This window comes from Capricornis sumatraensis, chromosome 4, assembly GCF_032405125.1.
Source record: "Capricornis sumatraensis isolate serow.1 chromosome 4, serow.2, whole genome shotgun sequence".
NCBI lineage: Eukaryota > Metazoa > Chordata > Mammalia > Artiodactyla > Bovidae > Capricornis > Capricornis sumatraensis.
Window position 1 is genome coordinate 153,934,418 of NC_091072.1, and position 12,668 is coordinate 153,947,085.

General features: G+C 45.0%; 1 protein-coding gene across 2 annotated transcripts in view; it reads right to left on the bottom strand.

Moving 5' to 3' along the window:
- PLA2G6 (phospholipase A2 group VI) overlaps positions 1-12,668 on the bottom strand; it is a 44,874-nt gene that overhangs the window by 4,532 nt on the left and 27,674 nt on the right. For both annotated transcript variants that reach the window (XM_068970190.1, XM_068970189.1), the window contains 2 exons: positions 11,727-11,890; positions 10,006-10,156 (listed from right to left, as the gene is read on the bottom strand). In XM_068970190.1, coding sequence (XP_068826291.1) covers positions 10,006-10,156; positions 11,727-11,890 — 315 coding nt within the window. The remainder of the gene's footprint in view (positions 1-10,005; positions 10,157-11,726; positions 11,891-12,668) is intronic.

Below are 12,668 nucleotides of genomic sequence, written 5' to 3' on the forward strand. Positions count from 1 at the left end.
AGTTCAGTCTAACACCGAAATGTATTTGTTACACTGAAAAATATAAAGAAAAGGGAACAAAAAAACTCTCTGCATAGGAAAATAAGATTCGTTTTACACTTTGAAGAATCTTGCAGAAAGGTTATTCGAAAATTTCTCCCACTGAACAAAAAAGTAATGTTGGAAAAAAAATTTTTTTAATTAAATCTTAAAAGCATAGAAGATCTGACAAGACAGAAAGGAAAGACCAGGATAAACTAAGGATAAGCAAAAACCCAGAGAGGTAAAAGGAGTAGAAACCCAGCTTTGACCTGAAGGCAGACACCAAACTGTCAATCTGAACTTCAATTGAACCGCTGATGGTCTCACTCGGCCAGGTGGACAGAAGTCAAAATCCAGGGTTCACCAAAGGTTAGGGATCTAATGGAAGACCCTCTCCACATTCGATTGTAACCCCAAAGGACTACCCACCTGGATGAGGGTAAACCAAAAATAAACCTGCCTCCTTCCCACTCCTGGAAGCTGTGAGTAAAGTTGCCTGGCACTGAACAAAGGAAGGAGAAAAAAAATCCCTGAAAATGTGTAACCACAAACGAATCCTCCCGCAGATCTGTAGACTAAATTCACACCACCTGGGTGAAGGGGGAGTTCCAAAACCTTCATGCCAAGGATTTAGTTACAGTGGCCCTAGATGGTACTGTACATGGGTACCTGGAACGTATCACATAAGAGAGAAGATACCTCATTCTAAGCTCCATAGAATCTGCACATATTATATCTCAACACTAAAGAATACCATACAGTTTCAAAAATGATGAAGAGGGGGAACATTATGAAATAAAACACCATGGATGAGAATAAGCATAAACCAACACAGACAGCAAAACATACCCATATAGACAGCAGTTATTTGAATCCTGAGACAAAGATTATAAATCAGCTATGCTTATAATGTTGAAAGACATCAAAGACAAGCTTGATAATATTTTCAGAGAACAGAAAACTACAAGTAATGACCTACAAGATTTGAAGATAAACCAAACAGTACTTCTAGAAATTAAATAAACACTTGAATTATTAAATGGAAAACCAGATAATGTTAAAGAGAGAATTAGTGAACTGGAAAATAGGTAAGAAGAAATTAACCAGAATCCAACACAGATAAAATGAAAGAATATACAGAAGCAGTTAGAAAAGCTCTAACATGTTTAATTGGAGTTCCAGAAGGAGAGGTGAGAGAAATTTAGGCAGAGGCAAGGTTGAACAGAACTGGGGAAAGCCAGCAATCCAAAGATTCAAGAAGGCCAAGAAATCCAATGCAGGATAAATTGGAAGGAATTCATATCTAGATACAGCATAGTACAACTGTAGAGCACCAAAAACAAATAAACACATAAATAAAAGCACCCAAAGGAAAAAGACTACTTACTTTCAAAGGAGTAAGAGTTAAACTGAAATTGACTTCACAAGTGCAACAATGGGTGCTAAAAGATATAGAATGCTATCTTGCATGTTCTTCAAGAAAATCACCAGCCTAGAATTCTATACTCAACAAGAATAAGAGAGAAAGGAAAGAATGTTCAATTGATGAGGGTGAAATAAAATCAGTTTTAAATGATGAGGATGAAAAACACCCATTTTCAAACAACTCTGCTAGTGGAGAATTCACTACCAGCAGACCATCTCTGTGGGAAAACTGAAAGAATGTACTTTAGGCAGAAGGAAGGTGGTTGCAGGAAAGACTGTAAAGCAAAGATGTGATACACATATATGCACATATATACACACACAGATATGCACACTCATATACAGACACACATACATACCCAGTGTGTGCTAAAGCCAGCTCATATCAGCTTGTGAGACCTATTGCTAAATCTCATGGGCTGGTTGTCAAACTGTTGGTAGCCTGAAATCAGCCACAGTGGGAGTATCTTCACCATGGGAATTGGCAAACAATACAAACCAGGGCTTTCCCCTGCTAAGAGATTGAGTTTACCAGTGCACCACCGCTGCTGCTGCTGATGCTGAGTCACTTCAGTCGTGTCCGACTCTGTGCGACCCCACAGACGGCAGCCCATTAGGCTCCCCCATCCCTGGGGTTCTCCAGGCAAGAACACTGGAGTGGGTTGCCATTTCCTTCTCCAATGCATGAAAGTGAAAAGTGAAAGTGAAGTTGCTCAGTCGTGTCCAACTCTTCGAGACCCCCATGGACTGCAGCCCACCAGGCTCCCCCGTCCCTGGGATTCTCCAGGCAAGAACACTGGAGTGGGTTGCCATTTCCTTCTCCAATGCATGACAGTGAAAAGGGAAAGTGAAGTCGCTCGGTCATGTCCGACTCTTCGCGACTCCATGGACTGCAGCCCACCAGGCTCCTCCGCCCATGGGATTTTCCAGGCAAGAGTACTGGAGTGGGGAGTGCACCACTAGATTAATATAAATAAACATCAACTTCAAAAAACAGTATCTTGTGAAATTTTTTAAAAAGATAGATTTAAAATACAGAAAAGTCATTATAAATAAGATAGGGGAAAGAAAATAGAATTAAACATTTAAAAATCCTTCATTATCTGAGGGTGTGGATAATGGTATCAATTAAATTTAGACTTTTATACTACACACTGAAAAAAAAAAAGCAACCAGAAATGAGTGCATAAATTTCAAACTATTGAGGTTGGGGTACAGTGTAATGATTAAAACTATTCAGTAAATCCAAAAGAAGGCAAGAAACATAGAACAAAATAGGATGGCATATGTCATCCCAAAATATGAGTAATTCTGTCAATATAAATGGATCAACCATATAAACTATTAGATTAACTATATGAAGGTTCTGATAGTCAAACCAAACAGCTAAATCAGACAACTAATTAGATAACTTAAATATATTACTATGCAATAAAATCTATAGACAACGCACAGATAAGATAAAGAACAAATCCAACTATATAGGCTACTTGCAAGAAAGACATCTAAAACCTAAGGATCAAGAAGGTTGAATTAAAGCATGAGCACAGATACACCATGCAAATATAACCATGAAAGTAAAACTAATAGGCAAAATAAACTTTAAGGCAAAAAGCAATCTCAGAGATAAAGAAAGCTACTTCCAATCACCAGAAAGAGTCATAAAATTTTAAATTTATATGTACTTAATCACACAGTCTTCCTAGTTCAAGCTGGTTTTAGAAAAGGCAGAGGAACCAGAGATCAAATTGCCAACATCCGCTGGATCATGGAAAAAGCAAGAGAGTTCCAGAAAAACATCTATTTCTGCATTATTGACTATGCCAAAGCCTCTGACTGTGTGGATCACAATAAACTGTGGAAAATTCTGAAAGAGATGGGAATACCAGACCACCTGGCCTGCCTCTTGAGAAATGTGTATGCAGGTCAGGAAGCAACAGTTAGAACTGGACATGGAACAACAGACTGGTTCCAAATAGGAAAAGGAGTGCATCAAGGCTGTATATTGTCACCCTGCTTATTTAACGTATATGCAGAGTACATCATGAGAAACACTGGACTGGAAGAAACACAAGCTAGAATCAAGACTGCCGGGAGAAATATCAATAACCTCAGATATGCAGATGGCACCACCCTTATGGCAGAAAGCAAAGAAGAACTTAAGAGCCTCTTGATGAAAGTGAAAGAGGACAGTGAAAAAGTTGGCCTAAAGCTCAACATTCAGAAAATGAAGATCATGGCATCTGGTCCCATCACTTCATGGGAAATAGATGGGGAAACAGTGGAAACAGTGTCAGACTTTATTTTGGGGGGCTCCAAAATCACTGCAGATGGTGACTGCAGCCATGAAATTAAAAGACGCTTGCTCCTTGGAAGAAAAGTTATGACCAACCTAGATAGCATATTCAAAAGCAGTGACATTACTTTGCCGACTAAGGTCCGTCTAGTCAAGGTTATGGTTTTTCCAGTAGTCATGTATGGATGTGAGAGTTGGACTGTGAAGAAGGCTGAGTGCCGAAGAATTGATGCTTTTGAACTGTGGTGTTGGAGAAGACTCTTGAGAGTCCCTTGGATTGCAAGGAGATCCAACCAGTCCATTCTGAAGGAGATCAGCCCTGGGATTTCTTTGGAAGGAATGATGCTAAAGCTGAAACTCCAGTATTTTGGCCACCTCATGCGAAGAGTTGACTCATTGGAAAAGACTCTGATGCTGGGAGAGATTGAGGGCAGGAGGAGAAGGGGACGACCGAGGATGAGATGGCTGGATGGCATCACAGACTCGATGGACGTGAGTCTGAGTGAACTCCGGGAGTTGGTGATGGACAGGGAGGCCTGGCGTGCTGCGATTCATGGGGTCGCAAAGAGTCGGACATGACTGAGTGACTGAACTGAACTGAACTGAATCACACAGTCTCAAAATATTAATGTAAAAGTTGACAGAAAAGTCAAAAGACAAATTCCCAGACTGGAAGATTTTATCTTTCTTAGTAACTGACAGAAGAAGTGGACAGAAACTTTAGTACAGATACAGAAGATCTGAAACTTTTAAATGAATGTTGCTAGCCAGCATGACTTTATCCACATGGATAGATACTGGCACTCAACAAATGAAGAATCCATATTCTTTTAAATTATTCATGGGACATCTATAAAAGCTGAATGTAGAAGGCCAAGAATCAAGTCTCAATAATTTTGAAGGACCAAAATAAAACAGAGCATGTCCTCTGACTACACAGCAATGAATAATAAAGAGATAACTTGTAAATTCCTAAGTTTAGAAACAGAAATGCCATTTATTAATCATAATCACAATGCTTAAAGAATAGTAAAAATTAGAAAATATTTTGAACTGAATAATCATATTCTAAATGTGCCTATGGGATATAATTAAAGAAGGAAAATGTTTATTTCTCTTTTTTGGTTTTTGGCTGTGCAGCACAGCTTATGGGATCTTAGTTCCCCAACCGGGGATCGAACCCATGCCCCCTGCAGTGGAAGTGTATAGCCCTAACCACTGGATCACCAGGGAATTCTATGGAGGAAAATGTTTAGATTTACAAACACGCACACGTATAATATGCATAATTATATAGTACAAGAGAAAAAAAGGCCAAAAAATCAATGAGCAAGACACTTATTTCAAGAAGTTAAAAAAAACAACAACAGCCAAATAAACTTTAAAAAAGTACAAGAAGGAATAAATATATGTACAGAAATTAATGAAACAGAAAACGCATTTATATAATAGAGAACCAATAAACAGCCCAAAGTTACTTTTTTGAAATACTAATCCAATAAAAAAGCTTGTAGTAGCAAGACTGATAACAGGAAAAACGGAGGTGTAAATCATCAGGAATGAAGAGGGCCGTAACAACATGCTGCAGACATTAAAGATAATAAGAGAATTTTTGGACAACTCTATACCAACGAATTTGAAGATGTATATGAAATGAATATATTCCTAGAAAAATGTAACTTAACCAAAACTAACTCAAAAAGACATTTGGAAACCCTGAATAGTCTTATAAACATTAAAGAAATTGATTCCACCATTAAAAATTTTCCTACCAACCAAACTCCAGTACTAGATGACTTCACAGGTAAGTTCTACCAAATATTCAAGGAAGAAATAACTCACTATTATATGAACTTTTCTGGAAAACAGAAAAAAAGAAAAAGAGAGAGAGAGATACTCCCTTGAAATCAAAACCCTGCAATCTAAAAATGGGAATAAACAGGTCAATCTTACTCATGAACACGGATACAAAAATCCTAACAAAATATGAGCATAGGGACACTTCCCTGGAGGTCCAGTGGCTAAGGCTCTCCCACTGCAGCGTGCCCGGGTTTGATCCCAGGTCAGGGAATTAGATCCCACATGTCGCAACTAAGAATTCCCACGCCATAACTAAAAAAAAAGATCCTATGTGTCACAACTAAGATCCAGCGCAGCCAAAAAAAAAAAAAAAATTATATATATACTTTTAAAAAGTTAGCATATTTGAGTGATTTGAGCCCGTAAGAATCCTCTCTGTAAAAGGCACCAGGAAGTGAAAGCAGAGATGGATATGGTTATGACTGAGCGACTTACACACACACACACCCCCAGGTGCGCAGCAGCATTATTCACAGTAGCTAATAGATGGAAATGAGCCAGGTGTCCATCAAAAGATGAATGGATAAACAAAATGTGGTCTATAAATGCAACAAAATATTACTCAGTCTTTAAGGAAAAGGAAATTCTGTCACATGCTGTAGTATGTATGAACCTTGAGGATATTATGCTAAGTGAAATAAGCCCATTTTAAAAAGACAGACACTGTATGGTCCCACTTACATGACATACTTAGAGGAGTCAACTCACGCAGACAAAAAATAGAATGGTAGATGACCGGGGCTGGGGAAGGGGAGGAATGGGGAGCTGCTCTTTAATGGGTACAGAGTTTCAGTTTTACAAAAAGAAAGAGTTCAGGAGATTAGCTGCAGGACAATGTGAATATACTTATCACTACTGAGCTGAAAAGTGGTTACAGGGGAAAAATGATTAAGAGTTAATTTTATGTTATATGTATCTCGCCACAATTAAAATTAAAAAAAAATAAACAAATGGTATTTCTAAATACCAGTCACAATTAGAAAATGAAATGTTTAAAAATGCATAATTTACAGTAGCACAAAATATATGCAGGTGCCTAAGAATAACACATGTGCCAAGATCGCTATAGATAAAATTTTAAAACTGTACTAAGCAACTAAAAATAAATGGAATGTTTTCCTATATTCTCTAATTGGAAGACTCAGTGTTTTAATGTGTCAATTCTCCCCTAAATAAGTTTACAACAAATTATTATATCTAAAATAAGCAACAGGATCCCACTGTATAGCGCAGGGAACTATATTCAATATCCTGAAATAAACCATAATGGAAAAGAATGTGTGTGGGTGGGCGTGTATGGCTGAATCACTTTGCCGTATGTCAGAAACTAACGAGACATTGTAAAGCAAGCTTAGTGCAGTAGCAGTGTAGTCTTTCAGTCCTGACTCTGTGCAACCCCATGAACTGTAGCCCGCCAGGCTTCTCTGTCCGAGCGATTCTCCGGGCAAGAATACTGGAGTGGGCTGCCATTCCCTTCTCCAGGCGACCTTCCCGGCCCAGGGATTGAACCTGGATCTCCCGCATTGGAGGCAGATTCTTTACCATCTGAGCCACCAGAAAAGCCCCAAATATACTTCAGTAAAAAAGTAATCACACAGACTCAGTGTAAGCACAAGAAAAATCCCAACAGGATTTGCTTTTCTGTAGAATTTGACAGTCTGATTCCACTGATACAGTTTCTGTGGAAGTGCAAACAGCAACAAGTAACCTGTATCCTACACAGCACTCCTACGTGCTAAGTGATTTTCTTATAAACATGACGTTTTTACTTCTTATGAAAGCCCCGGGAAGCAGGTAGTATATTATTCCCATTTTTGAGAAAAGGAAACATCAGAGTCCATGCTCTTAACCACTTCTCTAAAGGGCCTCCAAGAAGAGCCCTGAAGAAGGACAAGGTGGGAAGCCCTGCTATAAACTTGCTGTAGAATTAGGACTCCATGGTCAAAAACAGACCCAAGAAGGATCCTAGACCCTTGGTTCAGAAGCAAGGCCTTCAGTATGGAGGGAAAGACAGGCTTTTCACCAATGAGGCTGGGTAAACTGTTCATGTGGAAAACAAGAAATTGGATCTCTCCTGATATAAAAATCAATTCCAGGTTGCTAAAAGACCTAAGTTAATAAAAGACTTTGATTGATAAAAGGCAGAATGAGGGAGCTTTGTGACTCGACCCAGGAGACAAACTTCCTGCTTTCAGTTAGAAAGGGTTATTGAATGGATAGGAAAAGCACAAGCCATAAAAAGTAAAATATTTATAAACTCTACTGCATTAAGAACATCTGTTGATCAACAAAACATTGTAAGGAGAGTGAAAAGACAAGCCTAGAATGGGAGATTCCAAATCCATGTGTCCATCAAAGGCCTAGGTTTCAAAATATAAAAAAGATAATTAGGAAGCCTCACATCCCCCAAATCACCCAACTCAACTGTGCCAAAAATGAGTAAAACACTTGAACAGGAACTTTACAAAAGAAAAAATCCAGATGGCCTTTAAACATATGAAAAGGTGTTCAACATCACTAATCAGAAAAATGAAAATTCAAACCAACAGAGACAGCAACTCATACCCCTCCCCCAGTTTATAAAGATATAAACATTAACAGAGATAAATTGCTTTGACAATCATCATTGTTAGCAAGAATGCAGAGCACCATGCGTGCATGCTAAGTCGCTTCAGTCATGTCTGACTCTTCGCGACACTATGGAGTAGCCCACCAGGCTCCTCTGTCCATGGTATTCTCCAGACAAGAATACTGGAGTGGGCTGCCATGCCCTCCTCCAGGGGATCTTCCCAACCCAGAATTTCGAACCCAAGTCTCTTACGTCTCCTGCATCGGCAAGCAGGTTCTTTACCCGTAGCGCCACCTGGCAAGCCCATGCAGAGCACCAGGAACTCTCAAACATGCCTAAGGGGAGTGGAAACAGAAACCAACACTTTGAAAAACCATGGAGCAGAATCAAAGGGTTGAGGCCATGCCTCCTCCAAGACTTGGCAGCTCTACTCCTAGGCATGTGCCCCACAGGGTCAGAAAGCAAGGCCCAAAATGTCCACTGAAGACTCAAGAGGTCCTCACAGGAAAGAACCCAAGGGCCCATCAAAGGTGCCTGGAGAAATAAAACCGTGAGGGTGTCGTCACATGAGCAGCAAGAATGAGTGTAGCACAGAGCTTCACCCATCAGCAGGCACCAGGCTGACCACTGCGGCACTGAGGAAAGGAAGGGTAAAACGCAAAATGATTCCATCCAAACCCAGACAGGCAGGACCGAACCATGCTGGGGGCTGCACTCAGGTGCCGAAACGGGGGAGAAAATCCGGTAAATCCAGTTCACACCAGTCGAGATAGCGGTTACCCTCGTGGGGGGTGGGGAGAAGCAGCTGTGATGGGGCAGGGCACACATTTTGGACTTGGCTGGTGGTCATACATGGGTGTCTGCTTTAGATTTATTCACGGAACTGTTTAATGTACTTTTCTAAATGTTCTATTTCACCATAAAACAGAAAAAAAATGTCTAGGATAAAATATGCAAAGAACATTTTTCAAAACATTATCTTTCAGTTAATAAATCATGGATGATATATTTCCTCTTCTTTTTACTTTCTGTATCTTCCAAATTTTCTTAAAAGACTATGCATTATTCTTAAATGGAAAAAAAAAAAAAGCTTTATTATGAAAAGAAATCCTCCTAACCCTCCAGAGCTTGCTCACACCTCACTTCCTCCAGGAAGCCCTCCCTGACCACTTTGTCCACAGTCTTTTCTCCCCGTCTTGGTCCCACAGAGACTCAGTTGCTGAACACTTTTCAGGGGTCCGCTCTGGGGCAGGGATTGTGCTAGATGCTGGGACTACGGAATAACAAGACAGTCACATTCCTGCTTCAGGGAGCTCACAGTCTGGCAGGCAAACGTGGCATGAGGCAGAAAATCAAGTAATTCCAGGATGGAAATAAATACTACAAAGTGGTGGTACTGAAGGTTCTTCTGGAACCTCTTAAGCACATGGTGCTTTGGGTGGTTGCCTTTTTTTTAGGTCAGTTATCTCCCAATCAGATCATAAGCCTTCCCACCTGATGGCTGCATCACCGCATCACACACACACACACACACACACGCACACACGCATGCATGCACACACGCACACACACACGCACGCACACAGAGCCATGCTCAGCAAGTATGTGTGTGATGGACGAGAATCAACCAGCTCTGACCCAGGGATGTGCTGTGTGGATGGAAAAACATCAGACATGGGCGGAAGGTGTTCCCCACCTGTGTTCTCCAGGATCCCCCCACCCCTCCCTGCTCAGCTTTAATCAGACCAGGGCAGGGAGCCTTCTGCCCCAGGAAGGGCCAAAAGGGGTGCATGGCTGGCACCAAAGCCGCCCATGTCCCACCCAGGAGGCTTACTTGGGCTTCTTGACGTCCATCATCTTGGTGTGCTCTCCAAACTCCCGCTTTAGGAACTCCTCCAGGGGCCCCGACTCGTAGGGCCGAGAGCCCCGGAAAACCTCATCCTTCATGCGAAAGTACACACCACGCATGTAGGCCATGGACTTGCCTAGGAACAAGGAGGGCGGAGGTGGGGAGAAGATGCAAGGGCTGCCCCGACAGAGGGCCTGGGCACAGGAACCGGGGGTGGGAGGGGGCACCGACTGAGCCGAGGCTCCTGGGACCCTCCTCTGCAACTTCCCACACAGGCAGAAATCCCCTTCAGCGGCCCCACAGCTCGGTACTTAATTTTATAGTCGTAATTTGTGTTTTTTTTCTTTAATGATGGGCCCCGAAAGTGTAAAAGCTTATAAATCTAGATCCACCCCATGTGCCACAGGATAGAAGGACCGGCCCTGTCCCGTGAGAACAGACAGTGTCCCGGGGCAGGCTGCACCTCATGGGACAAGGAAACCGCTAAGCACCCCTCAGTTAGGCCAGGGGTGTGCAAGCAGGGGGCTACGGAGGTGGGGGCTTCTGCCCACTGGAGAGGATGAACTAGGCGACTTCTCAGATACCTCCCATAGCCCCTGGAAGCCTGAAGACCCTGGATGGGGGATAAACATCCCCTGAAGAAGGACGTGACCCTCTCTGGAGGAGAAGCAAGGACCTGTGCCCTCTGCCCCACCCCCAGACCTCATGACCCTCCTGCCTCAGGCAGAGGTCAGCCCTGAACTGGCCCTTATCTCAGGGAAAACCAGAGAAGGGACCTGGGGCCCCAGAGGTCAGGAAGAGGGGTCCCAGCAGCCGCTGCCTGACAACCCTCCGCTTCCTGGAGCTTCATGGACGCTGCTCTAGGCCACCTCCTGGGCTGGCCGTGTCCCCTGTCCCCCAACACCCTGGATGGCCGGGCCACAGCCTCCTCTCACAGTGAAAGCCTAATGCCCGGGGGCTCCCTGAGGTGGGGCGTGCTCCGTCCTGACCCCTGGCACCAAGCACAGGCCTGGCCGATGTCAAGGAGGGGAGGGTCCTCTCCTGGTGCCTTCAGGTATGGAGGATGAGTTGGAGGTCCTGGAACCCAACCCGGGCAGGGATGCTGAGATAGTTCCCGCGGGGTGGTAGCTGGCTCCGAGAGGGCCCCCTATAGGCAGCATCACGCAGCCAGACAGCAGCTCCATGAAGGAGACATCATGTGAGTTGAGACAAGACCGACCCCGAGGTCTGTCCAGCAAGCAAAGTGCCCCCGTGACCTCAGTGAAGCTGCAGGGAGAGCAGACGGCCTGCGGCCTTGGGATGTGCTGGACTGGGAGCCCTAGGGACTCCTTGGCCAGCAACCCCTGGGGTGGGCCGCGTGACTTAGGGCCACCCCTCTCCCAGCGCCTCCATGTCCTTGGGGTAAAGTGAAGTGTGCAGACCAGGGCGCTGGTATTCGTGACTCAAGGTGGCTCCTAACACTGAAAGAGAGGAGAACCAGCTCTGTCCTCTGGGCTAGGCGGGCATCACCGTGGCCCACCCTCAGCCCTTCTCCTTCCAGCCTCAGACCCCAACACCCTCTGTGCAACCCCCCAACCTGAAAGAGGGCTTTCGGGTCCTCCCCACCTCCATGAACTCTGCAAAGCTCTGAAAACAAACTCAGCCAAATCCAAGGGCCGGTCTCAGCCCCACCCCATCCTGCCCCGCGGCCCAGGGGCAGCCCTCACTGTGCAGGATGGCCAGGGCCAGGATGCCCCCGGTGCTGGTCCCCGCCACCCAGTCGAAGAGGTCCTTGGTGGCGATGCCCGAGGCCTTCTCGATTGCGATGAGCAGCTGGATGATGACGAGGCCTTTCACACCCCCTCCGTCCAGGCAGAGCAGGTGGTCGCGGCTGTGGTGGGAACAGCAGTGGGTGAGAAGAGGGTCCCATTACAGCCGGCACTTTGCGGGCCGTGTCCCTGAGCATCTGCCCGGTGGCAGCAGCTTGAGCCCTGGAGACCAAGCCCTGGAGCTCACGTGCTACTGGGGCTTGGGGGTGGGGGCCAGGGGTGGGCAGCACAGTCAGTCCAGGGACAAACACGGGACTTCAGGAGACCAGAGGCGCAACAAGGAAGAGGATCCAGGCAGGTAAGGGCAGGTAAGGGTTGGGGGGGTGGGTGGTGTAAGCCCTTCTGGCCAGGTACCACCTCAGCAGACACCTGGGTCTATCTCCCCCACAGCTGGTAAATGTGGGAGCCTGTTGACCCCTGCCTCAGGGCTCCCTCATCTTTTCCTGGACAAGCTGCCCAGCTTTGCAGCAAGCCCGAAACGTGGCAGAACAGGCTGTGCTGTCGCTGGAGGCCTGTGGGGCCCTTGACCAGGGAGGCTGGAGAAAAAGGGCATGAGACCCTTCTGAAGATGTAGGGCTGGCAACAGAGGGATCAACCGGGAGGAAGCAGGGCTAAGCTGTGCGGCTCTCAGACCTCCGCGGGGAGGGCCCCACAGGCCTGTCCTGACTCTCTCCTCACTCCTCCTCTGGGGGAAGGGGAGGCTCTCAGGGCTGTGCAGACTCCCCTGGCCCTGCTGGAGCATCTCACCCTCCCTCCTCTCACTGGAAGGGACCTGTTGGTCTTTCCTGGGGTACCCCTCGGCCCCTGCACTGGTGGGGGTGTGTGTGTATAGGGGTGCAA